General features: G+C 40.1%; 1 protein-coding gene and 1 pseudogene across 5 annotated transcripts; one reads left to right on the top strand and one right to left on the bottom strand.

Annotated features, from left to right (window-relative positions):
• Window positions 1-36: 36 nt before the first annotated feature.
• On the bottom strand, window positions 37-23,209 carry PTGR1 (prostaglandin reductase 1). Of its 5 annotated transcripts, XR_001595047.2 has the most exons (11): window positions 21,814-21,951; window positions 21,074-21,189; window positions 19,708-19,753; window positions 18,035-18,085; window positions 15,005-15,172; window positions 11,430-11,547; window positions 8,785-8,940; window positions 6,462-6,570; window positions 3,276-3,394; window positions 2,827-2,943; window positions 37-296 (listed from the first exon to the last, which is right to left on the bottom strand). XR_001595047.2 is itself a non-coding variant. In XM_016130046.2 (10 exons), the coding sequence occupies exons 1-10, from the start codon at window positions 23,091-23,093 to the stop codon at window positions 186-188; spliced, it is 1,020 nt and encodes a 339-aa protein (XP_015985532.2). In that variant the 5' UTR covers window positions 23,094-23,209; the 3' UTR covers window positions 37-185. The 5 variants fall into 5 exon arrangements, 4 of the variants coding, with proteins under 4 accessions (XP_015985532.2, XP_015985535.2, XP_015985533.2 ...); XM_016130046.2 differs by lacking the exons at window positions 2,827-2,943; window positions 21,814-21,951 and adding an exon at window positions 23,068-23,209; XM_016130049.2 differs by lacking the exons at window positions 2,827-2,943; window positions 21,814-21,951 and adding an exon at window positions 22,817-22,835.
• LOC118600794 lies at window positions 1,908-2,026 on the top strand (annotated as a pseudogene).
• Window positions 23,210-27,811: the final 4,602 nt, after the last annotated feature.

Below are 27,811 nucleotides of genomic sequence, written 5' to 3'. Positions count from 1 at the left end.
TCCCTATGAAATTTTCATTTTCTGTTGCCAATTACGTACTATTTAAATGCACTTTATTAGGTAGATCAGACTCAATACAATCACTGATTTTTTAGATAATAAAGGCAGTATGCATTTTTACTAAATGATTAAAAAGAAATTAAGTAATCATTGAAATGATTTCTGGATTCAATGTGTCACTTTTTTCACACTTTCACGATTGTTTTCCCCAAATTATCTCCTTTCAGCATTCCCATAAATGCAGCTGGCATGTTCTCAAATCCTTCGGTGACATATTCATGGTACTGGATCTTGCCCTGTATCAAAACAAATATAATAGATTAATATCATATTCCAAATTTATCAGGGACATCACGGGACACTCGGAACTAAAATCATGGCCTTGTGCTCTGTGAACTCAGTCATTTGGGGGGCATGATCCACATACGATGTACGTAAAATATTACAAAGTACACAGAAGAATTTAATAGGTGTCAGATCACACAGTACAACAATAGGGGAAGTGTCATAAGGAAGTGATTAAGCAATTTCTAGGTAAATTATACAAAAAAAGTTCAATGATGTAATGATCTCAAGAGAGGTGGAAGGAGACGGAGAAAGACGCACCCTTCAGGGTATTATTCGCTTTCATCCTTCCAATGACGTAGCTTCATTGCCTCTCTTTGACCCCTTAGAGCCTGTTCAGGAAATGTGAATACCATGGCACTCTAATAATTCGTCTTCTCTTCAATCCAAGATTCTTTCAATATGTGTTTAACATTCATTTAGGAGTGTTGGGAGGGAAGGGTTCATTTAGTGGGGAAGGTTTTTCATTCTCTTTTGCTACAAGGCACAGTCTACTAAGTGGAACTAATTCACATTTTCAAGTTTTGTTTTTTTTTAAGGAGACCTGAGTTACTTGATACCATTTTTTTCCCCTTATATATTCCAGTGATGGTTTAACACCCTTTATTCTTATTTATTTCTTTATTCTTTGCTTGAGGTCACTCAACTAGTTAGTAAGGAAGCTGGGATTTGAACCCTTGACTAGAAAGCCCAAGCTCATTCCTGCTCTTGAAGAGGCAAAGCACCTGGAAGGGGTTGAAAGCTACAATTCAGTTTAAATGCTAAAAGTATAGGATGAATATTAATATTAAATGTTAATAATAGGGAATTTAGGGTATAGGATATGGAATATATGGGAACTGTACTATCTGTGATTTTTCTGTAAATCTAAACTACTCTAAAATTTTTAAAGTGTCTTTAAAAAAAGGAGGAGAGATGAGAAAAAAAAAGTAGATGAGAGAGAAATTAGGCCAACTCACTAGCTACTAAAAACAAAATTATAATTAGGTTCCCTTTCTTGGAGGTGTCGGAGACAGCAGCACAGTGGTTTCCTATTGTCAGCTATGATCGTGGAAGTGCTAGCTCCCATTCCACCAGCAAGGAGCAAGAGGCTACACACTGGGAACTTAAAAATAATTCAGCTCTTCCCATCTCCCTGGAAAGAGCCCAGCCCAGCACTGCAACTGTTAGACTGGGAAAAATGCCAACCTCCGGTGGTGGCCAGAGGGGCAATCTATTTCTTCGAATTGGAGAAATGATCATAAAACCAGGAATTAGGAAGTGTCACATCACTTTCCCCCTCTGAAACTAAACGAATGCACCGTGGCTATTCAGATTTCTGTTGACTAAAACTCCGTGGTTTTGGTGGGAGAAATGATCACAGCACAGGACAAAGGCATTGGCTTCTTCCTCTAGATCTAAAGGCATAGCTGTAAGGAGACTCTAATGTAGGACCTGGAAGAGCCATGGCACAAATATATGCTCCTCTAACATTCATTCATTCTACAGTATTCATGTAATACCTACACTGGTTCAGGCACTCGTCTAGGTGCTGAGGATACATCAAAAACCAAAATGCATGTGTCTGTGGTCATGCCACCTTGAATAAGCCCAATCCCGTCTGATCTCAGAAGCTAAGCAGGGTTGGGCCTAGTTAGTACTTGGATGGGAGACCATCTAGGAAGATCAGGTGTGGGAGGCATAAAAAACAAAAAATAAGGGATTGTAAACTGACAAGGTCCTTGCAATCTGTGAGGTTAACCAAGGGTTGCCTTGCCTAAAAAAAAAAAAATGCATGAATCTTGCTGCCCTTGTGGAGGTTACAGTCTCATGGAAGGGAGATGGGCAATAAATAAAGAAATGAATTATATGTTAAAAGATGATAATCACTATGGATTAAAGTAAGATAAGGAGGATTGAAAATGAAGGGGGATTGCAATAGGGTCATTTTAAAAGCTGCCTCATTAAGATCACATTTTTTTCCCCCCGCAAAGATGTGAAGTTGGTGAGAGAACTAAGCAGTTCCAGAGGGGTGGAGAGATGAGGGGAGGGATTGAGAAGAGTGAGCAAAGTGAGCAAAACACTAAGAAATGAAATTATAGGGGTGAACGGGGGCCGGATTGTATATAGCCTTATAGGTTTTATTCTAAGTGAAATGGGGAGTTTCATAGGGTTTTGAGCATAAGAAAGATACGGTTTGATTTATGCTTTAAAAGATCATTCTGGCTGCTGTGTTGAGAATTGTCTGTAAGGGTGCAAAGGTGAAAGACCAGTTAGAGGCTACTGCTACATCCGGGCCAGACAAAACGGTGGCTAGACCAGGGCGATGGCCATGGAAGTAGGAGGAGGGGTCAGATTCTCTGTTTTTTTGAAAGTTGAGCCCCTAGAATTTCTTGAAAGTTTAGATATGTGCATGAAAAAAAAAAAAAGAGAGAGAGAGAGGAATCAAAGACAAATTTGAGGTTTTTGGATTGAGCAACTGAAAGGGTAGGAGTGCCGTACCTGAGTTGGTGAGATCTGTACATGGAGCACGTTTGGCAGGAAAGCTCAAAACATTGAACTTTCAACATGTTAAGTCGAAGATGTATATCACACATCCAAGTGCAGGTGTCGAGAAGCCTGGAGCTCAGGAGAGATCCAGGTGAGAGACAGACATTAGGAACTGTCAATATATCGATATTTAAAGCCTTGAGGCTGGATGAACTAAGGGCTAGATAGAGTGTAGATAGAAAAGAAGCCCACGACCAGTACAAAAGCCCCATATATGGATTTAAGAAAGAATGGGAGGAGAGGAACTGCAGACAGTGACTATAGACAGCACTTCCAGGTACTGTGTTATAAAATTCGAGTAGTGAGATACCCCGGTATTGGCAGTGGAAATGAAATCTGCAGTGTCAAAAGGGAACAGGATCTAGTACGCACTTGGAGGGAGTGGCTCTGGGGCCCCTTACCTCTGAGATCCATTTCAGCAAGTCACTCAGAGCCTTCCGGCGGACATCTCCTTTCCAGCGGTGGACAAGGAACCCTTCCATGCGGATTTCTTGATAGATGATAGCCTTGGCGGGTGGGCCTGTGAAGATGAGGGCACATTTGGACAACGGGGTCCAGGGAGGTAGCCGTGGTAGAAACAAGCCGTGCAAGTCACATGACTGTTCTAAAGCTTTCTCTTCCATCTCCTCTACTCTCTGATCCAAGAAGCTGCCCACAAATCAACATGCACGTTGTGGTAGGCAGAATAATGGCCCCAAAGATGTCCATATCCTAATTCCCAGAACCTGTGAAGATGTTGTCTTATATGGCAAAAGGGACTTTGCCAATGATTAAGTTAAGAACCTTAAGATAGTGAGATTATTGGGTATTATACAGGTGGGCCCAATATAATTACAAAGGTCTTGCAAGAGAAAGAAGGATGCAGAAAAATCAATGTCAGGAAAAAAATACGTGATGATGGAAGCAGAGATCAGAGAGGGAAATCTCTTTGTGCTGGCTTTGAAGATGGAAGATGGGACCATGAACCAAGAAATGCAGACAGCCTCTAGAAGCTGGAAAAGGCAAGGAAACAGACTCTCTTCTTGAGTGTTCAAAGGGAATGTAGCCCTGCGGACTCATTTGAGACTTCTGACCTCCAGAACTGTAAGATAATAAATTTTTGTTGGTTTAAGCCACAGAGTTCATGTTGATTTGTTCCAGCAGCAGTAGGAAATATACCTGGACTCCTTGCACAGGCCAGGCAACTAGGCAATGTTTACCCCTCATATGCCAGAAACAAGGTCCACCAAAAGCTTCTCAACAGTTCAACAGAACAGAAAGAGGCCCTAAAGGTAACATATGGAATCATTTCTGCACTGCTCAAGAATGACACACCTGCCCCTGTCCCCGCCATTTCAGGGTACCAAGAGTTAGCCTGAACAGTGGGTCTCGTACTGTCGTGGGTATCAGCATCACATGGAGGGCTTGTGAAAGGACATTACTGGGCCCCTCCCCCAATTTCTGATGGTCGCTTTGGAGTAGGTCCCAAGAATTTGGATTTCTAACAAGTCCCCAGGAGATGGAGATGCTGCTGGTCCTGGGCTCACATTTTGAGTACCACTGGCCTAGAAAAAGCACAAGGCTATCCTGCAGCCTGTAAGGCAGTACTCTTCTGTGTGAGAGAGAAAAGGTTGTATTCATTGCCTGGTTTATTTTCCCAAGGATCTTTAGTGACCAAAACTCAGGGAATGACACCTGAAGTTCAAGGAAGTCAGGTCTAGTCAGGGCTGGAAGAGCCAAGGTGAGCAGCAGAATCTATTTTCAGCATCTTTAATAACTGGCATCACTCGAGCTGCAAGTTCTCACTAGCTACTTTGAAGAAAGTTACATCAGCAGTCAGAAAAATGGGGCTTTGTCCTGAATTAGAAGAAAGTGATGCAAAATGAGTGAGACATGAGGGTGACATGAAAGAGTGATACATCCAAATGCTAGAGTGATCTTGCAGAAAGAGTTCTGCTTCAGAAGACCCACACAAACCATATTTCTTTTGGGGTTAAAGACTGGAATCTTTATTTATTCATCTTGGAAGAGGACGAAATACTGTTTCTGGGCTTGTCCACCCTGATGGGAATGGGGATTTCTTTTTGGGAACAAAACACAAATGTGGCATAAAAGTTGGCTGAAATCATTACTTGCCTCTGAGCTATCCTAACAGTGAATATGTTAGAATTTCTGGAGATCAGAGGCAGGGCAGAATCCCATCTGATTAAATGGAATGTCCAAAGCCAGCTGACGTCTTAAAGCCCTATCTGAGCAGCTGAATTTCCAAAGATTAACTGCTAAAAAGACTAACTCAAGTTACCGGGTTCAAAATATTTGGCTATACCTAATTGGACTGTGGTCAGGAAAATGCATCTGGGAGCTTTGTTCAATTGGCAGGTAGAAGATCTCCCATGAGTCTAGCTTAGAATCAACTGGGAAAATATAGGGAGAAAAAGGTCCCTAAAAATAAGATTGCTGAGTGAACCTGGGGTTTCCCTCTTGGAGAAGGTGAAGTCTTTGATTTTTCACAGGCCAAGAGGGAACATATAGGTTGGCCTTCCTCAGTGCCTTCTACTCTCACACACGTCTCATTGCCGCTGTGTCGTGTTGACTAGCAGGGCTGTGAGATTTCGTTCCCATGAGTCCAGACCATCACAGAATGAAAAATCTATTTATGGTTGCCCCATCCTGATGATAATCTGGAAACTTCCTGTTTGTTCTCTCTCTCTCTTGTTTTTTTTTTTTTTTTTTTTTTGGACCACAGTTATATTTGGAATCACACCAAAAGCGTGGGATTGTTATAGCAGAAAAGAACTCTGTATGAGTTGTTCGGAAGACCTGTCTTTGTTTTGAGTCTGTCGCTAACAGCATTTAAGGAGTCACTGGTCCTCTCCACCACCTATCGCCACATCTGTAAAGCAGGAGGCCTGTACCACATCTATCAGAGATGGGGAACCAACGAATACGGTTCTCCAGTTGATACTGCTTTTAGACCACTATGAGTATGGACGTGAGAGGGGGTGGTCTGAGCATAAGAGAGTAGAGACGTGGGGGACGGGGCATGGCAAGGCACAGAGAAAGCAAAACGAGGACAATCAAGGAATAGAGTGAAAATGTATGCTCCTTCCCTTTTAGTGGATTTGTCAGTGTGGTGAGGCCAGGGTGTCCCACTGTACTAGGGAGCACTGTCCACAACTTACTGAGGGAAATGGCAGCCTGCTTCTCCCTTCACCCACCTGAAGTCACCCTCTACCCACACCCACACCTCCAGCAATATCCCGAATATCCTGAAGAACTCTAATATTTTACCAGTTAGACCAAGGTGTCTTTTTACAACTTTGCAGGAAACAAAAGGCAAAAAACTAAAACTTTTCATAACTGTGTTTCTTCCACATTTTTAGATCTTGTTATTTCTCTGTAACAAAATCTAATACGAGCTGATTTAGCACCAATATATAAAAGTATAAATTTTTACTTTAGTAAATACTTTTCCATCAAGAATATCAGGAAATCTTTTAAATATTTTGATAGTCACTAAAATACTGATAATATTTTCATACCATATCTGTGAATCTTCTCCCTGTCTAGTCTTCCCGTATCTGTAACCCTGTGCATGAGTGCATTACCTGGAGGAAGTGGGGGAGTACTGTTATATGTAGAGATGGCCCCACAGATAGCAACTCTTCCAAATTTCTTCATCTGGGGGATAACAACGTTTGAAAATTCTCCACCCACCTAAACAGGACAAAAAACAAAAAAACAAAAAAAACAAAAAACCTTTAAATAATCTAAACACTAGAAGATTCAGGAGGAGAATCATTATGCCACAATCATCATTTCACATTACTTGTTTTAGCAGCAACAAAACGGACTGAATTAGCACAATAATGCAGAAAATTGCAGTATGAAAGAGACATTAGAAAGTGGGCATTACCATTTTACTGTAGGAACATACTTTATATAACTTATAAATTTTACTTCCTTATTTTGTGAGGTTCTCTCATCAGTTCAAAAGTATGGAAAAGTACTCAAATGGCATATAAAGAACAAAGTTGGAGGACTCACATTTTCCAATTTTGAAACTTACTTCAAAGGTATATTAATCAAGACAATGTGAGAATAGAAATATAGATTGATAGAACTCAATTGAGAGTCCAAAAATAAACCCTTACATTTACAGTCAATTGATATTGACAAGTGTGCCAAAACAATTCAATAGGGGAAAAAATAGTCTTTTCAATAAATGGTGTAAAATAACTGAATACCTACATGAAAGAGAATGAAGCGGGACTCCTCCTTTGCACCATACATAAAAACTAACTTAAAATGCAACATGGACCTAAATGTAAGAGCTTTAGCTCTCAGAAGAAAACAAAGGCGTAAATCGTCATGACTTTGGGTAGTCTTAGACATGACACCAAAAGCCCAAGTGACAAAAGAAAAAATAAATTGGACTTCATCAAAATTGAAAATTCTGTGCTTTAAAGGACATCATCAAAAAAGTGAAAGACAAGAACAGAATAGGAGAAAATATTTGCAAACCATACAGAGCCAATCCTCACTGTTAGTGGATTTTGTATTTGCGGAAGTGGACTACTTGTTAAAATTTATTTATAACCAAAATCAACACTCAGAGCTTTTCCCTGGTCATTTGCAGACATGTGCACAGCAGCGAGAAATGCAAGGTTCCTAGCTAAAGTCAAACAGGACCATGGCTCTGCCTTCTTTTTCTCAGCTCTCATAGGATATTACTAGAAGGTGAAGATGGTAGGGGGCAGTGCAGTGTAGTTCAAGCAGCTCTGGCTCTGGGGCCAGTTGGATGGGGTATGACTCCCAACTCTGGGAGGATTAGTTAGGGGGGCAGCCTCAGGCAAGGTACATGACACTTCTCTGAACCTCCTATTCTCTTTTGTAAAATAAAGAAAATGGAAGTGATAGGAAGAGTCGTTTTTAGGATTTAACATTGTAATCTAAGTAAGATATGTGTGTATATGTACATGCTTTTCCTAGGAGCAATAATGGTTTAGTGTCTGTGGTGACTTTATAGAACATAACTACCAGGAATACCAAGAATTGATTATCTGATAGGAACTCCAGAATGCATAAAAAAGTCTTACAACTCAACAAATAACCCAACTGAAAAATGGGCAAAGGATTTGAACATACATTTGTCCAAAGAAGATACACAAATGGCCAAAAGGCACATGAAAAGATGCTCAGTATCACTAGTTATTAAGGAAATGCAAATCAAAACTACAATGGAATTATCACTTTAAACCCACTAGGACAGCCATAATCAAAATGACAGCTCATAGATGTTGGTGAGGATGTGTGGTTTCCTTTCATATGTTGCTGGTAAGAATATAAAATAGTGCAGCCATTTTGCAGAATGGTTTGGCAGTTCCTCAAAATGTTAAACATGGAGTTACCATATAACCCAGCAATTCCATTTGTAGGTAATATACCCAAGAGAAATAAAACATATATCCACACAAAAACTCGTACCTGAATGTTCATAGCATCATTACACACAGAATATCCAAAAAATATAAATAACTCAAATTCACATCAACTGATACTGGATAAATGTGAAATAGCAATACAATGTAATATTATTTGGCCATAAGAAGAAATGAATTATTGATGCATGCTTCAACATGGGCGAACTTTGAAAACATGTTAAATGTAAGAAGCCAGTCACAAAAGACCACTTTTGTGGGGAGGTTGATAGTGACTGTTAATGAGGATGGTGTTGGTTGTGTAATTCTGTGAATATACTAAAAACTATTGAATTGTTACACTTTAAATTGGTGAATTATACCTCAATAAAGCTTTTTTTTTTTTAAGGCATATGTACATTCTCCAAATATTTTAGATGGAAACTCCAGAAGTGTGTTCCCTTGTATAGCGCTTTGTTAATACATCAGATATTGTCTAATGTGTACTTACATTATCAAAGTAACAATCATAACCATCAGGAGAAGCTTTTTTCAAAGTTTCTTCCAGAGACTTTACTGTCTTATAGTTAAAGGCAACATCATATCCAAGCTTTTTCATGTAGGCAACCTTTTCGTCAGACCCTGCTGCTCCGACCACTTTGCAGCCCTAAATGGAGAGAAAAGTAGAAACGATTTATAAGCCACAAGCGTGGACAAAATCTACCCTCCTATTCTGGTATGGTCAGGTTCCCCAAGAATACCCTCCTAAGTGCTGAGCCATATATATGAGGATACCACCATGGATCAAAATGTCCCATAAGTGAACTTAATCCCTGAGCCAGCTACAACCCAGCCATAACTTCAGCTTGCCTCTGACAGTCCCACAGTTCCTTTCTATGTTGATGTGGTTTGCAGTTTATCTCAAACCACTGGTTTGACGACATTCATTTGACTCTTGTTTCCCTATTTTCGGACTTCTCTTCCTTTGCATTGACTTGTATGCTATCTCTTGGTGAAATGGTTCTTTAGACTATTTTTTTGCTCTCAGCTCTGGGACTCATATTATAGACAGCTCTCCTGGTGACTGCCCCCTTATTTTTTGATTTGGCCCAAAGCACTGGACTAGATGCTGTTTAATCAGAGAGAAACTGGAGAGCATTCTGAAAAGCACTTTCAGGATGAGACAAGAGATGATGCTGTTACATACAAAGTAGCTCTTCAGAAAGCTGCCTTGTATTCTGAATGTATCGTGAAGACCAGAATATGAGCCACTGTGTACTTTCAGTTGGGGAAAGAGCTTTGTGTTCATGTATGTATCTGTACAAACTGTGACTGCCATATACTTTCCTCCATTCCTTATGATTCGAGAAAAGACTATTTTGCAAAAGCTCCATCCTATGTCCTTTTTCCTTCTAACCTTATAATTTCTCAAAGGATAATCTCATTTACTCTTACGACCTCACTGCCTCCTTCATGCAAATGGTTCCCTCATCTATAAACTCCAGGCCATGCCTCTCTCTTGAGTTGAGTTCCCAGTCAGTATTTCCAATAACCTATGAGTCTTCACTTGGATAGCCTGTAGCACCTCATTATCAGTGTGTCTAAAATGGAATGTACATTTTTCTTGCTTTTACTTGTTCCTCTTCTACGCGCTGTTGCAGTGAATTATACCACTGAGTTACCCAAACCTGAGTTATGTGGGTCATAGGATAAGCTTTTCTTTCTCTTAACATCCACATCCAATCACCAAATATTTTTTGCCAAATATTCTTAAAAGCTAGCTCTGACTTCCAGTCTTCACTGTCAGTGCGTCACAATTTTCATCTGAATAATATATTGTAATAGCCCCTAATTGGACTTTTTGTCTCTAGTACTCTTCCCCTATGAACTATTCTCCTACCAAGGCCAAAGTGATTGCTCTAAAATTCAGAACTAATTATCTCTTCCTTTAAGGATTAAGCACAAATTTCTTAGCATGACAGTATTCAGTGGAGTTTCTGAAAGCATAGGTTGAAGGGTAAGTCCTATCAAACTTTGGAAATAAAAATCTCTTAGAGTTTTAATAAAACATTTACATTTTGAATATTGGAAATATTACTAATTTGTCTTGTAAATTTAGTCTAACCCAAAACTAAACATAAGTTCCAAACAAAAAAACTTTAAACCAAATTCATCTATGAATATAGATGCAAAAATTCTATTTATAATGTTATCAAATCAAATCTTAAGGTATCAAGCCATAATATACCATAGATAAAGCTTATTCTAGAAATGCTAGAATGGTTCAACATTGGAAAACTGATGTTATTCATTAACTGCTAAGTTAATCTAATAAATGCTGAAATGTCATTTAATAAAATTCAACATCTATTCCTATTTATTTATTAATATAAATAAATTCTTCCTGCAACCTCTGTGGTAGCCTCATCTCTTATTGGTATTTCAAAATCTGGAGACCAGTCCAAATCCTGGGCTGTTGCTTGTAGCCCTGTACTCATCTGTATTCTACCTAACTCTTTCCCTGAATCCTGTATCCCAGCTTCTGGCAAAGGACCAGCCAAGCCACATCACCTTTGAACATTCCTACTATGTGACACATCCAGACCTTGTCTGAGGTGTCTGCTGCCTTGTACTCCCACCATCAGATCAGAGCTCTTGAGCACAGATACCTGCCCAAAGCAGAGCCAATGTTTCCATGGACTGGGTACCTCCCATGAGTTAGTTACCAAGCCATGACCCTGCCACTCTGGGCTGACTTGCCATTGTTTTTGCAGTGGGATCATGTGGGCAGTGAATTTTGGTTGGTTGACCTCAAGTCCCCCCTTCTATTGTTAAGGGCAATCACAAAGAGAGGAGATCAAGTTGTAACAAGAAATGTTCAGTAAAAATTATAATAGTGGTTACTGCTTACAAACTCACTACTCTAGCCAGAGGCCGTTCCTGACTTGATATCTGAAATGCTGTCAAATAATATTCGGGTCATCTTTGCTACAGGATTTTCCTCATTCCCCCCATTTCTCAATCATTCTCAATCTCCAACTTCTAAACAAGATGAAATACCCTGAGAGTAGGGAAGATCTGCTGTGTTCACTGTTGCATTCTTAGTGTACACTATGGGTTTTGAGTAAATGTTTGCTACTGGAAGAAGACACTTACCTTGAGCTTAGCTAGCTGCCCCACAGTAGAGCCCACTGCTCCTGCTGCTGAATTAACCATCACTGTTTCGCCACCCTTTACACCACAGATTTCAAATAGGCCAAAGTAGGCTGTTAGGCTGAAGAAAGAAAATTATGGCTATGTGAATAGATTTGTTGCTTTCCCCTATAATTCATCCAGATATCCCTCAAAGACCTTCTCAGCAGCCCACTGCCATGAGTCTAGGTAAAAGACAACAGGAAATGAATATGGTCCACCTCCTCACCTGCCCTAGGAATAAAGATGACGGGAACTAGGGAGGGAATGGAGAGTTGGCTGGAAAGGGTCTGCATCCTGTCCATCACCAGGTCAAATCTCAGGAGTGAAAGAAGACAGGTCCCCCTTAAACTATGGGTATCCAAGAATAGAGAGCTTATACCTCATTTCCATGTAAGTCCTAGGGAGATGGCAGGCATCATGGAGAAAGCCTATGTCATCACGGTGCCAGCTATCACAGAGCAGATATAATGGTATGAGGTGTCTAGGCATGAGAGGGTCAGAGAGAACCACCTCGAGTTTTGCATGAAACCAAAGAGGTAAGGAAGAACTTCAGAAATTTCCCCATCTCAGCCCAAGTGGAGTGTTGAAGTTAGCTTGTAGGGAAAGAACTACTAGGCCTGCAAAAAGCAGCTTGGACAGTGTTGATGGGGATTGGTTGAAGAAACCATCACACCTCAGTGGACAGCTTGGGAAGGCATATGCCTGAGGACACAATGGGAAAAGTTACTCTTTGAGCCGGAGACAAGCCGAAGACTAAGAGAGATCAAGACCAAGAAGTTGTTCTCCCACTCAACTGACACTAAACTTAGCCTTTAGAGCTTTGTATCACCCAGATGGAGAAGATAAAGGAAAATCTGAGTTTGAAACCTCAAGTGATGTGAGAAATCACTGAGTTTAACTGAGGTTTTAATTTACTACATCAGCCAAAATGAGCAATTAAAATAAAGTACAGTAGTAGAAATTTTTTAAGTTATATTTTGGTACCATTATGTCTGAGCCAATGAAATCTATACCCATTATGGTGATTATTAAGACACTCGTAAAATTTCAGACAAATTCATGTAAAGTTATTTCTAAATAAAACAGAATCTATGTGTTGGCATAACTTAAACTTACTCAGCCTCTGACTATATTTGGGAGCCCATGAGAGTCAAGCATTGAAAGGAAGGCAGCGAAAGGCACAGCCAGCACTTTTTCTAAGGGCCCAAATATCTAATCATCCCCTTACCCAGTGTTCTTCAAAAGATGGATGGAGCACCCCCTGCCTCAGAATCACCTGGAATGTTTATAAAAAATTTAGATCCCCAGGTACTACCCCAGAGTCACTGGTTCAGGAATGCTAGGATGTAGAATCTGAATTTTAAAAAGACTCCAGTTGATTCTTATGAATATTAGCAACTGAGAGCTACTCCCTTAATGAATGCTGATACCAGAGTGTGCTGGGCAAGTGCCCAAAAGAGCAGCAAAGGGTACATTTTCTAACTGTGTCATTCCACTCATGACAACCAAAATTCTCCTCCCAACATACTTTCAATTAGACATATCAACCTAAGGTACACAAGGCCTTTCCTACACATTGCTTCTTTTTAAAAATAAGATGACGATGGAAGCCAATAGTAAATAAATTTAGAGGAAAATTAAAGGTATACTTTGGACTAAGCAAAACTTAATAAGATGAATAGGCTGGAGAGCAAAACACTTGAATTGTTCTAACTCAGCTGAGAAAAGAGAGGTCCTACTGAAGGAAATAATACTTCAGGGGAACGGTAAATCTGTGAAGCTTGGATAACTTAAAAAAAAAAAAAACCCTAGCTTTCAAAGTTTAACTTCAGATATAGTCCATATCAGAAGTCCCAGCATTCTTGAAGGATCGATCTATCCCATTGATAAGTGGCTCATAATGGCAGGAATTTTCAAAGGATGGGTGGTTGTGTCACTAGAGCAGGCTTGAAACCAGTATATCATAACTCTTCCCCCTCAGTCATTGAGAACAACTGGTATAAAGTTGATTGTTTGACATTAAAGTGCACTTCTTACGGATTCGGAACAGATGAATAAAAAATACGTACAAGGAATAAATTATCCTCTGTCTTAGTAGTCAGGAACTCCTAATATTTTGCAATTACTTTCTCTCCAACTAAGTCATGGGAGACTTGCTCTGAGGTTTCCTAACATCCACCTTTATCCCTCCCCTCCAACACCTGGCTCAATTTAGAAAGAGGATGGCATAACAAGGTGCGTGGAAGAGCTACCACTGGTAGAGGGCGCAGAGCAGGTAGGAAAGACAGAGAGGTGCTGAAATTCTGGTCAGTGCCCACTAATTTAATAGTCTACAGTCATGCCACCGTGAACAAGCCTGATCCAGGTAGCTAAGCAGGGTCAGGCCTGGTTAGTACTTGGACAGGAGACCACCTAGGAAGATCAGGTGCTGTAGGTATAAAAAAAAAGGAGGGGGGGGGGCGGATTGTAAGCTGACAAGTTCCTTGCAACCTTGCAATCTGTGAGGCTGGACAATCTTAAAAAATTAAAAATTTAATGTAACAAGGTATTAAGCATCTTTTAACTTCATAATGATGTCTCTTGGCTTTGGCAATTCCAAGGAGTTCAAATTCTAAGTGGAATATGAACTTGGTGTGTATGGGACTGGTTAGAGGCTGATTGTTTGAGGTACATATTTCTATTTCATTCTTTAGAAATCCTTCGAAGTATGATAACAAAAGAGGGAGAGTGAAAGGAAGGAAGAAAAAACAAGGAAGGAAGAGAAGAAGGAAGAAAGAAAAAGATCACACAACTTAATGAAAGAACAGAAATAAATGAATTCCAGGCTAGGAAAGTTCTGGAGACTCCAAAAGGAATTTACTTGACCTTGCTTCTCTAAGGCACAGAAGAAAACTCGAAGTCCAAAGTGCAGCTGGAACCTGGAGAGTAGACACAGGATGAAGTGACCAGGAGTCTTTCTGAAGGATATGAAGAACTTCCTGAGGCCGAGGGACACTTGAATATTTTAAATCTGTGTCAAGCTGAGTGACTGTACAACTATACTTGTGATTCATCTCAGTTATTTAAAATGTAGGTCCCCTTACTCCGCAGGAAACTCAGATGTGTAGAAGGAAAAGTGAGGAAGGATACAGATACAGAAAAGCCAAGGTAGGTTAAAAATCTCTTTCCCTTTTTAAATTCTGAAATGGAGGCACAGAAGAGTGATGAGTGAAGCTAAGACCCTCCCAGGGACAGAAGGAGGTGATGTCTTTGTGCTAACATTTGCCAGATACTTGAGAGGGATCATGCCCTAAGGTGCTTCTCACTGCTGCTTCCTCTTTGTACCTGAGGGTCTCTGACCTGATTTTCCCACTCTTTCCTTCAGTCCCAAGGTTTACTCTAGCTCACTTTTCTTCCCTTCGTAGTCTCCTCATCTTCTCTAATCAGCCCCTGAGCCTAAAATGTTTTGTCTCTTCATATTGACCAAGTTCTGAACAAATTTTGGAAATCCAGTGCATCAGGCATTCAAACAAATGAAATATATCCACAGAACTCACCCTGGCATGCCAACGGCTCCCAGCGCCACAGAGAGTGGTAATGTGTCTGGCCACCCTTCAGGCAGCCTTCTCAGTTCTTTTCCATCAGAAATAGTGTGTGTTGTCCAGCCTGAAGGGGCCAGTACAATAGTTCCTGTTGGTAAAGCCGAGTTTTCACTTTCCACAACTCTGAAAGATAAGACATGAAGACATGTGAAACCTTGTCCCTTTCAAGGGAGTGGGGATGCTCTGTGGTTAGTGTATACAAAAGAGCACTGAGGTTGATATTAATGATTGAATACCCTGCCCATATATCTCCACTTTAATTCTTAGCCACTGGTTTCTCCTCCTTCTTTAGAAAAAACGTGAGCCATCAAAGAGGAAGCTCAACTAGTCCAGCATCTGTCCCTGTCCTAACTCACTTTTCTAAGCAAGAGTTGTCCATCTTCTGTCTCAAGGTGCCCTGAACACCGGCCTCTTCTGTTCTTCAACAGTCACCCTCCAACCCTTCCTTAGCCCTTCCTCTCTCCTGAATCTTTAACATCTTCCTCTCTACTGTCCCGTCCTCTCAGCCAGTAAGTGTGCTCAACTCAGCCATTTTATAATCTCATCTTCTCTCCACATCCTCCATCCCCTCTCCTTCCTTTTACACTCACTTGATAAGCCAATGAAACTTGCCTTCCACCCCTACTCCTCCACTAAGGTCATAATACCCCTGACTGCAAAATCCAGTGGACACTCTTCATTCGTTACCTAATTTTACCTTTCTAATGATTTCAACACTCGGGGTCATCCAAAACTCTTCCTTACTTGTGTCCAGGATACTAATTTCTCCAGGCTTTTTACTTCTCCCTCGAAACTGCTGCTTTTCTGTCTTATTTGCTGATTCTCTTCCTCCCATCTTTTCTCACTCTTACCATTCTTTACTGTCTTCCCCCCAGATTATACAGTTGTATAACATACATTTATTTTAGAAAACTTGAAACATATAAAATATCAGTTCCAATCCCATAATATAAAGATAACTGATAATATTTTGATGCATTATATGGCAGTCTTAATGACAATTTTTAAATATATATATGTATATATTTACAAAATTGAAGTAATTGTTTTATAACGTAATTTTTTCTCTCAACATTATCAAGTCTACATAATATACTTTTTCTCACATTAGTAAGAATCCTCCAAAACTGTAATTAATTTAATTATTTCCCCATTATTAGACATTTAGACTATCTCCAGTATTTTTCCTAATGTTAATTATACTTCAATTAATATTCACAAAAATTTATTATTTTCTGTGGCAATATTTCTATAAATGGAATAACTAGGTCAAAGAGTATTAAAACATTTGTAACTGTTGCTGTATACTGCCAAATTCCTTTCCAGAAGGTTATGTCAACTTTGCTTCCACTCTCAATGTATGAGAATATCATAACATTTTTACACTGGGTATTATCTAAAAAAAAAAAAAACTGGGTATTATCTAAACACTGGGTATTATCTAAAAAAAAAAATTACCAATTCAGTAATAACAAATACACGTTCACTTCTTTGATTATTAGCAAGAAATGTGTAAGACCTATATGAAGAAAACTGTTAATAGGCCATAAGACAAAAATAGATAAATCTAAAGGCATATACCTTGTGCTTGGAGAGAAATATTGTGATGATACTGATTTTCTCTAAATGAATCTATAAAATCATTGAAATCCCAGTAAAAATCCAAATTAGATTTAAATAAATGGTATAACTTGCTAGCCATTTGGACATAAAGTTAACATTTCACTCTTTATTCCAAAATAGAAATGAAATGACTCAAAGGTTTAAATGTGAAAAATTAGAGAATACAGTACTGGAAGAAAACCTGAATAAATATTTTAGCCATTTTGGAGGGGAGAATGTCTTTCTCATCATGCAACAAAACCAAAAAGCCATAATTAAAAATATCAATAATGTTATCACATAAAAATTTTAAACTAAGATTGGACATAGGAGAAAGATAAATGAAGACCCTAATATCTGCAAAAGTAAGATTCCTAACATACGAGAAGCTTTTACAAATCAATATGAAAGATGAAAAGACCTAACGGAAAAGTGCAAAGGATGTAAACTGATCATTCACAGAAGAAATTGATCATTAATTTAAAAAAAGAATGTCAACATCACTAATAATGAAAGAAATGCAAATTAAACTAAGCATGAAGGATCAACGTAGTCATCTCAGATTGCCAGGACTGATGGTAAGCAATGGGCATACGGGTATGTGGACTGGTTCTTTAATATGCTAGTGGTAGGCGTGGATACTAATACAATCATTTTGAAGAGAAATTTAGCATCATCCTTTCAAATTAAAGACATACATTTCCTAGAATGTATACTTTTGGAAATTTAATGTTCAGCAATATTCATCCAAGCGGGCAAAGGACACACAGACACATATAAATGCATACATGTTCTTTGCAGAACAATTTGTAAAAAATATTGGAAACGGTTATCAGTAGATTAGTTAAATGGCAGGTAACAATGGAATAATGTGCAATCATTAAAAGATAAGTAGTATACTGAAATACTATGAGCAAAGATATCCATGACATGTCAAATGAGAAAAAGCAATTTGTTGAAGGGCATTTAATCCCATTTTTTAAAGTATAAATCTTAGTATGTATACCGAACAATTTTTGAAATAATAATGCATTAACAACAGTTATCTCTTAATGTTCAGATGATGAAGGAACTTTCTGTTTCTGAGAGAGATACAAATTTTTGTTTTATTTGAATTTTTATGATAATCACAAACTGGATGAATACAATTTTTTCAGTAATTAAATGGAAGGAGAGTAAAGTGAAAGTGAAATGATTACGATTTCACAGCCTTCCCTTTCTCTCAACTAGTTGAAAAAAGGGCAGATTTTCCAAGTTGCTTCCACGATCAGTGAGTGAACACAGGCTGAAAAAACTGTAGGCACAAAGGACGGAGAGAGGGCCCAACAAAAGGGAAAGGGGAAGACATATTTTCCAAACACTGAGACAAAAGGAAGCAACTACCTGGCCACTTGCTCCCCTATAAACGTATCACCCTCTTTCATGGACACCAATCTGAAAAAAAAGAAAAAATTCCATGCTTAATACATTAGAGCATCTGGGAAAAACTCTTGAATTTCAAGCCAAATGGAAAACCGCTAGAGAAGTGTGTGAAGAAATAAAACTCAGGTACGTGAGAGCAGTACAATCAACCAGGTGTAATGAATGCAGGAGGAACACTGTTAGACGTAGTTCTGCTCTGTGACCCCAAAGAAGCATACTGATAATATTTTTTTTGTGAAATGAACATAAGGAACTGACTACTTTGTTCAGCTGTGGCTGATTTTCTACCAATGACGTTCAAATCATAACCAGGTACCACTGGGTACTTGTTACCCCTAACACTAGCTGTGATACTGATTTCTAAGAAGAAATGTATATTTGGTCTATATCCTTGTCCTCATTTCTGGCACAGAGCTCCTAAAACTTTTGGAAATTCCTAGGTGGTTGGAGCGTTAAATGTGTCTTTTGTTACGTTAATGAGAAGACTTTAGGGAAGTATGTCCACCTAGGGATCAGGGCTGGTTGCCAGGAGAAACAGCCACATGACTAGACAGTAGAAACTTTCAGTCCTATCAATACCCTTGGCCTCCTGGAAAGGGAGGGGAGCTAGAGGTTAAATCAATAGCCAATGGCCAGTGTTTTAATTATGCCTTCATAAAAATCCAAAAGGACAGTGTTCAGAGAGCTTCTGCGTTAGTGAACACATGAAGATTTGGGGAGAATGGCACCCTAGGAGATGGCATAGAAGCTCTGAGCCTTTCCCTATATCTTGCCTTACACATCTCTTCCATCTGTCTGTCCCTGAGTTATGTCCTTTTATAACAAACCAGTAACTTGGCAAGTAAACTGGTTTACTGAGTTCTGAGCAACTCTAGCCAATTAATCGATCCCAAAGAGGTGGAGGGTTTAGAATGTCTACTCTATAGCCAGTTGGTCAGGAGCACAGGTAACAACCTAGTCTTGCAAACTGGTGCCTGAAGAGGGGTGGACAGTTTTTACTTTAATCCGTGTAACTTCTGTGTAGACAGTGTCAGAATTGAGTTGAATTGTAGGACGTCCAGCTGATGTCATTGCTTTGAATCTCTATTAATCAGCTATGAAAAAAATTATTTAAAGGAATGATGATGATATTAGTTACCTAGGTAAAAAATTACTGAGGAGTTAGGGGCCCATGAAGGTTTTTATTCTGTCCCCTCCCAGAGTTGTTTACTGAGTATACATGTTTGAGTCAGCTGCAGATTACCTAAATTAAAAGAGTACAGGTAAATGGAAGGCAAGAAAATCTAATTTTAGTCTTAGCATCTTCCTCTACTTAAATTCTTTGCTAGTAGTGAAATGGACAAATTGGAATTTGGTTTCTTTTTCCTTTTAATTTTTCTGGAAGCAACTCTGGTGAGAGATGAGAGGCAAATTGTGGACATTAAGATAGGAGATGACTGTGAAATAAAGGGGCTAGGTAATCCCAAACCAAGCTTCTCAGGCCTTTGCCTGAAAAAATGAGCACCCACAAATCCCTTCGCTGGTACTTGTACTGGGTGAATTAGGGGGAAATGACTGTTTTGAATCAGTTGGGTATTTTAAAAGATGAACTAACTTCAAAATATAGCTTAACACACAACAAAAGAAAATAATACCTCATGTAAGGATCCACGGTGAGGAACAAAGCTTCCAGCAGAACCTCTACAAAAGAAAGCATTACATAGGTAATTAGAAAACCCAGGCCTGGTGCCTTTGGTGACTTTGGCATTCTAAATAAACACAGATAATCTTTCTGCTTCAGGGCTGCCCTCACATCTGTGCTTTCTATTAAGGAGACTAGGAGGGGTCTTACATTTGGTCCGGCACAGCTGTTGTTGTCCTTGTCCTTGTCCTTTTACCATCACCACCACCACCACCACCACCATCATCATCACCACCACCATGTTATTTACTCAGCACTCCATGCTTTTCATGGAATATTTCATATGATATGCTCAACAATTATTGTTTCCATTTTATTTAAGCTTAGGTTAAGTAGCTTGCCTAGGGCTGCATCTGTAACTATTACGTTACAGTGCCCACATAGGATTTCATTACCAGCCCCAGTTGGTATTAAAGAATATGCATGCTGCTGGAGTGACCTGTATGCATACATTCTCTGGAATTTTGAAGCTGAGCCCTGGCTATTGCAATTTAGATGGGACTGATAACTTAGCCATGCTACTTGACTGCACACCCTCTGCACAAAGCTTACCTACCTGTAACATTTATTACAGCCTGCTCTACAAAGCTAATTTCCAAACATGTTAAGAAGTGTGTTGTTATTTCTCTCCCTCAGATTTCTTTAGGTTTGCCTTCTCCCTCCACTTTCTCCAAGTGGACGGGAGGCTCCTCAGTGAAGGATGAAGGTTTTCCCAGTCTTGTCTGTGTACAGGGATAGTCGGAGCTCTGCAAAGGCAGTGCCAGCCCACTGTCGTCACTGGTATCACCAGGACAGAGAGAAAACACTGCCCACAGTCTGGTCAAAGTCATGAAGAATAATGCACTCAAGCATGAGTTTCCATTATCGGGAAAGAAGAGTGATCTTCCAATGTGACATCAAGGCTTCACACAGAGAACCCTGAAAAAGTCTGTGTGGCAGATTACATAATGGCCACAAATACCTCCTATATCTGCATGTGGGTCTCTTTGTCACTCCTCCCATCAAGAAGTGTATTTCCCTCTCCTTAATCTGAGCTTGGCTCTGTGACTTGCTTTGACAAGTGAATTAGCAAACATGATACAAGAGGTTTGAAACGTGCGCCTCAGCAGAAAGCCTGTTAACTATCAGACATGTCCGTGAGGCCCAGATGAAACCTACAGAAGAACCACAAACTTAACCCAGCCCAACTGCCAACTCACAGAATTGTGTTCTAATAAATGACTGTTGTTTGAAGTCACTAAATTTGGGGGTAGATTTTTATGCAGCAAAGGCTAACTGATATAGTCTCTTCCAACTCAAATCTCATGAGTATGACTTACCTCCATTTTTTAAGGGTGGGAGTTCAACTGTCTTCAGCTCAAAGTCACTATCTTTAGGGTAGCCTTCAAAGTGCTTCTTCAGGGTCCATCTCTTAGCCTTAACCATCCTGAAGCAACTAGAACATAGTAAATATGTGGTCAACCGCAGTGAAATGACCAGCTCTCTAGCCATTGCACTGAGGCCAGACAGGATTAGCCATCATCTACTTCTCATCATTATCATGCAACATTAATCACATTTAATATTCATTATGTTTTTGTTGCTGTGCTAAGCACTTCATATGCATCATTTGATTTTATCCTAACTTCCCTATAAGATCGCCATTATTATTGTTGCCAGTGGACAGAAGAGAAAACTGAGGCTTCCTCAAGAAACCTTCAAGGCCAGGAAAAATGTAAACCAACACAGAAATTCATCCCAGCCATTGTAAAGATTTCTCTAGGGCAATGAACAGCTCGACGTGCAAATATTCCGTTTCTCACCGCACATGAAGCAAATCTTAGGTAATAGCATCAAATACAAAGAACTGATCAGAAGTCCACTCCTATCTTTCAGATGGATAGAGCAACCCGTGCTCAAGACAGTCTCAGGAACACCTGAACACCACTGGGTGGCGCTGCTGATCTGCTCGATTTTCAGGCAGTTTTCTCTGACACCAGAGGAAAAATCAAGGATTTGTATAGCTTTAAACTTGGCTTCCACACAAAACCGAGAGGTGTTTCCAACTGCTCTGACTTGCCTTGCAAGTGAGATCTGCTTCTCCCCCACGAGTGAATCGGCTGCTAACAAGCCCGCAGCCGCTAGCGATTTCGCTCTGTTCCCGACCAGTGCTCGCGAGAGAGGACACTTGTGGCCTAGAGGTCCAGGCGGTCCGAAACGCAGCCCTGATGGTCCCCAGAAGCCCCTGGAAAGGGCCTGGCCGCAGGGGCGGGCGCGGTTCAGGGAGAGTCCCAGGTGCAGTGTCCATCCAGTTCAGATACACCTGCCCAGGCTCCCACCTCCTCACCCCGCGTCCCCCCACCCCCACCCCCGTGCCCATTAACGAAATTCCGACTTCTGTCTTTTTTTCCTTCCACACTTGTCCAGTTTTGCAGTCCCGCAAGTTCCTTGAACAATCTCTTCCCCTGAGAAGGCAGCTATGGCGGGGCTGCAGATATGCACGCAAGCCACGTCTTTCCCTCCAGCACCCGTCTCCGATCCCCCCAAGAATCTGCAGGGACCCGAGGCATCGGGACATCTACTTCCAGTTTCCTCGGAGCGCAAGACCCAGAAGTTATTCAGCCTAAGGAGACGGAGAGCAACGCGCAAACGCTCGGCAAAAGGGTCTCCGGGGACTCAGCAGGGGAAGAAAAATGGAGTCAGGGTGGAGAAGTTTACTTACGACAATTAGCAGATTCCAGCTACTGAGAGGAGGCTGTTGAAATTACGCCGAGAAGGCTGAATTTATGGGGCCCGTTCCAGAGGGGGCGGGGCTGCCCCAGGGAGGAGCGAGCGAACCCAGAAGTAGACGTGAAGGGCACGTGAAGGGCTATCAGTGTCCGAGGAGTGAGTGTGCGTGGGGGGAGGGGGGGAGGAGGTGGTGAGGTGGGTGGGGGTGAGGATGGGGGTGCTTCCAGTATTGAAATTTCTCCATCAGAGTGTGCGAATGTGTGTGTGTGTGTGTGTGTGTGTGTGTGTGTGTGTAGGGGGCGCTTCCAATAGTAAAATACGGCCATTAGAGCCCTGCCTGGGTGGTACTGTACCTGCACCAGTATCCTAAAGGAACCTGCGGAACGATGCTGCGTGGGAGGAGCGGTGGCCTCCACCCTCCCGCAAGGAGTCCGGAAGGCAGAGTTCGGAAAGGCTGCGGCCAGGGGCCCGGTCCAGTGCCGGCTCTGGTGCCCCGGCTCCTCTTAGCCTGGAAAGTAGACTGACATCCACGCCTCCGCCCGGGTGCCCGTGTAGCGGCCCGCCGCACACAGGCCCCCAGTTTGCCTTATGGACACCTATTTACCTTTCACGCGACAATTCAAGGGTCATCTCCTTTGTGAGTCCTTCACAAACTCTCCCAAGTAGGAGTGAACACTCTTCCCCCTGAGGCGCCAGATCCCTTCCCAGCCCTGCAACATCCAGCCCTGGTCAGGAGCTCTCCCAGTCTCCCAGAAGAGTTCTAAGGGGCAGGGCGGGAGCGAGGGGCGGGCAGCGGCAGAGGGCACGGTACGCAAAGGAAGGCCCCGATTTAAAAATTTTTTTTTTTCCCCAGCTCTCACTTGCCAGTGTTGCTGCTTTGAGCGAGTTACTTAACCCCTTCCCGCCTAGGTTCACCCATCTGCAAGGATGGGATAAGAAAAGCGCTTTGTGAGAATTAAATGTTTGGTTTTTTTTTTTAATGGATAAAATGAATGAACAAGTATCAAGTGCTTAGACTAGTTCAGGCGGGTGGTAAGCTCAACGCCAGCTTCCAGTAACAATCTTTTGACCTCCCCACTGGCCTTAAATCAGTCTCGGGCACCCACAGTGTCTTGTTCAATTACACACGAGCCCAATCGTTGTCAATCACGTCATGTAAATAGTGAAACAACGCAAAGATGTTTAAAGATTTCCTCCATTTAAGATAACTGAGGTTACCAGCGCAGTATTTACTCTTTAACTCCCTTCTCTGTAATCATTGACAGATACATACAGAAGGTTGTTTCCTTCTGTTTTTACAAAAATAGGATCATTCTAAAGATGGTACTCTGAACCATTTTTCTGATTTAACATAATGACATCTAAGTAAACAGATATAGATATAGCTCGTTACTTATGTAGTTCATGGGTAATATTCCGTAATTTGGTGTATGACAATTTTTCACCTAATGTTGAGGTTGTTTCTGTTTTGCCCTGTCATTATCAATGGGACTGTGATAAGTATCCCTGTATGAAGAGCTTTACATTCTAATGCTTTTATTCCAAAAAACTGGAGTAAGATTGTTAGGTCAAAGAACATGTATTTTTAATCTATTAGGTTGAATCATATGAAACTTGATATTCGACCACTTTGACCTAAAGAAATAGCAATTTCATAAGATTAAACCTAAAAACATTGCCAGATTACTTTCCAAAAGAAATTATAGCTATGGTATTCTTACCATCAATGAGAGTTTCTGTTACCTAAAGTCAATATCAGGTCTGATGTTATTACTGAATTCACTTTTTGCCAATCTGTTGAGTGCAAATGAACTTAAACCCTCCATCCCTGCCTAAGGGCTGAGATCTGACTTATTCACATTTGTACCCTGTACCTACTTTTATCATTTAGGATACTATTTTTCTTGCAAGTTACAGAACACTCATACTGGGTTAGAAAATAAAGCAGACTTATTGGCTCATATGACTGGGTTTGTTTTTTTTTTAATTGCACATAAGTTAATGAGAGAGAGAACTTACTTGACAGACCAGTGGTGATAATATACCATAAATTCTGATGAATATGAAGAACTCCACCCTTTGGCCCTGAAGTAGATGAAGAGAAAAGAAATCTTGTTTCTTGAGTAGTTGCCTGTGCCCTAGACTTTCTACTTTGAACTATTTTTTACATGAGGGGAAAAAAGTGGTTTTTAAGCTCTTGTGGTTTTAATTTCTGGAATCACTGAAAACAGCTCTGACCACCTGGAAATGAAATAGGTTAAACCTGTGCAAATGTGTTCTGGTGAGAATTTATCAAGTCCAACTTTCTTTTAGTTGTAGGGAGGCAATTGGCCAAGGTGCCCCACCCCTAGTCCCCAGCCTGTGGGGTGAGATTTCCAAAGCTCACCTAGCATATGTGGACTGGATTTTAGGGAAATATCTACAATTAATTACAACAATCCAGGGAAGCACAGACTATTGTTATCTCCCTCGGAACCTCAGAAAACTGAAGTTCTAAGAGGTAAAAAATAAAACTTCAACAAGATGATATATCTAGTCAGTAGCAGGGTTGAGATTTGAATCCAAGTTAACATGCTCTACAGCCCTGTGCTTTTTAGTGTTCCATTTTACCTTCCAATATAGGTGAGATGAATTCCTCTTGTAGGTAAGAACAAATTTAGGAAAGCCCACACTTATGGGATATTGGTAAACAATACTTCTTAGTAATGTTATTTTTGACATACAAAGTGCTGAATGTCTTTGAATATCACTTTCTCATTCTGGCTTCTGTTAGTCTCTCCTACTACCCTCCCATCCACTTTGCTAGTGTCTGGTGTAATTCTGTGGCAGGGCTTCTTCCTACCTCATGATGACTGGAGCTGAGACTCAGGTGGAGAAAATACCAGATGAACCTGGAACATATTTTAGTACCAATAAGTAAGAAAGCTTGTAAAATATGATGGGGACAAAAAAAAAGGATGGGAGAATGTCAAAAGGACATAGAAGCCATCTTAAAGGAGCATCAGTTGACCAACTCTAAGGTAATTGGAACATCAAAATGAGTAATAAAATTAGCATATTAGTATCCATATAATTAACAACAATTAATATGTTAATGGATTAATGAATTTTATCACCCACAAAATAAATTACTATGAGTTCATAAATGTAGAGTTAAGGAAAAGATCTTCCTTAAGTAGAATGACAGCTAATAAATGTGGATGGAATAATGGAATTAGAATGTCACCATTTTGCAACCATCATATTAATAATTGATTCAGGCAAAAATCATGGAAGCTAAAATAAATAGGTGAAAATCTGATGAGAAATAGAATAAGTCTAAAACTATGTCTTCACAAATTATTTATTAAAGGGGATAAAAGATTACTATGGGAAAACTTGACAAATGGTTCAAGTCAATATTACCAGTAATGAGATAAATATTCTCTTGTGTTTTCTGATATTCATTGAGAAGGACATATCAATTCTGTGGTATCCTGACAGAACCTGGAAATATCAGATAAACTCAAGTTGAAGGACCTTTTACAACATAACTACCCTATTATCTTCAAAATCATCAAGGTCATATGAGCCAAGGAAAGACTGAGAAACTTTTCTAGAGTAAAGGAGACTAAAGAGATATGAAAACTGAACCTAGTGCAAGAATCTGGTCTGAGCTGGGTGCAGAAGATAAGTTAGAAAGGGCATGATGAAACATCTAGTGAACTTTGAATATGGACTACAGTTTATGTCAGAAGTTGGCAAACTAAGTGTGGCCCTCTGGTCAAATCCAGCCTATCTATTGTCTACTTATGTATAGCTTGAAAGCTAAGAACTGTTTTCACGTTTTTAAAAAATTGTGGTGAAAAACACATAACATAAAATTTAGGGTCTTAACCATTTTAAAGTGTACAGTTCGCATATTAACTTTGTTCACATTATTGTGTAACAGATCTCTACAACTTTTTTATCTTGCAAAACTGCAACTCTACCCATTGAACAACAGCTCCCAGTTCTCTCCTTATTTCATCCTCTGGCAACCACAATTTTACTTCTATATCTGTGAGTCTGACTACTTTACATGCCTTATGTAAGTGGAATCATACAGTATTTGTCTTTTTTGTAACTAGATTATTTCACTTAGCATAATGTTCTCAAGTTTCATCCATGTTGTAGCATGTGACAGGATTTCCTTCTTTTTTGAGGCTGAATAATCTTCCATTGTTTTGTCCACTTAAATAACTAGAAGATACAGATTATTGTATTACTATTATGTAGATTACTATGAACCACTTTTGCTGGAGCCAGCCGGCTGAGATTGAACAGCACCTGAAAGAGGGGGGTGAAGCCTAAGGGAAAAAAGAGAAGACAGAAAAGATCTTTCCGGAGGGCATACAGTCAGAGCTGCAGCCCTGAGTTTATTTAGCATAGCCTATTTATGTGATCATTGAATACCATAATCAATCACTATGTTACCATAGCAAAGCACACCATACATATCTATAACAATGCTTGTCAATTACATATGATCATACATAGCCCTGTTTTCATGGTTGTAAAACATTCCGTTACCTTAAAAGGTGAGTTTATGAGGCTCGCCAAGGTAACTCAACTTCTTGTTTCCTAGAACCATTGTTTAAGCAAACTCAGTAGCCATGTTATGGCTTCTAGCTATATGACTTCTTCAGTGCCTCATAATGGCTTCCATCATGTCCCAAAATGGCTCCCGACGCACTTTTCAATGAGAACCTTTGATGCAGGCACCTGGTTCATAGGAAAACTTGTGTCCCCCACAGAAGGATAGGAGGAAGAAAATAAGGAAGGAAGGAAGAAAATAAGGAAGGGAGGAAGGAAAAGGAAGGAAGGATGGAAGAAAGGAAGAAGGAAGGAAGGAAGGAAGGAAGGAAGGAAGGAAGGAAGGAAGGAAGGAAGGAAGGAAGGAATCAAAAAGAGGGAGGGAAAAAATAAATTACCACAAATTTTGGAAGGCAAGAAGGCAGGAATCAGAGACATTTCAATCTGCCCTAGCTTCCCATTATCACAGAATGAAATTTGTCTCAAAGCCTCTTTAATTTCTTTTAAATTCAAAGATTTGGGGGTGAAGACAAATTATTTTTAGAATACCTTCGTTATTCAGGTCAAAGTTATCAGTGATACAGAATTAATAAAGTGTACGGTAATAGTTTATTTTTTTCTCGTTATAACATTAAAATGATATAAGTAGGTGAAATATTTTCACAACTAGTCATTTGTTGAAATAAAGGAAGATAAATTTAAATTGGGAGCCTGCAGTTCTAGTCAAGTTCAAGATCTCTCTAAAGCAGCCTCTGATTCAGCAATTTTTTATGAAAGAAATTCATTTGGGGAGT

The sequence above is a fragment of the Rousettus aegyptiacus genome, unplaced genomic scaffold (assembly GCF_014176215.1).
Source record: "Rousettus aegyptiacus isolate mRouAeg1 unplaced genomic scaffold, mRouAeg1.p scaffold_m13_p_3, whole genome shotgun sequence".
NCBI lineage: Eukaryota > Metazoa > Chordata > Mammalia > Chiroptera > Pteropodidae > Rousettus > Rousettus aegyptiacus.
Note: the sequence above shows the minus strand (reverse complement) of the source record. Positions and strands in the feature narration are given on the sequence as shown.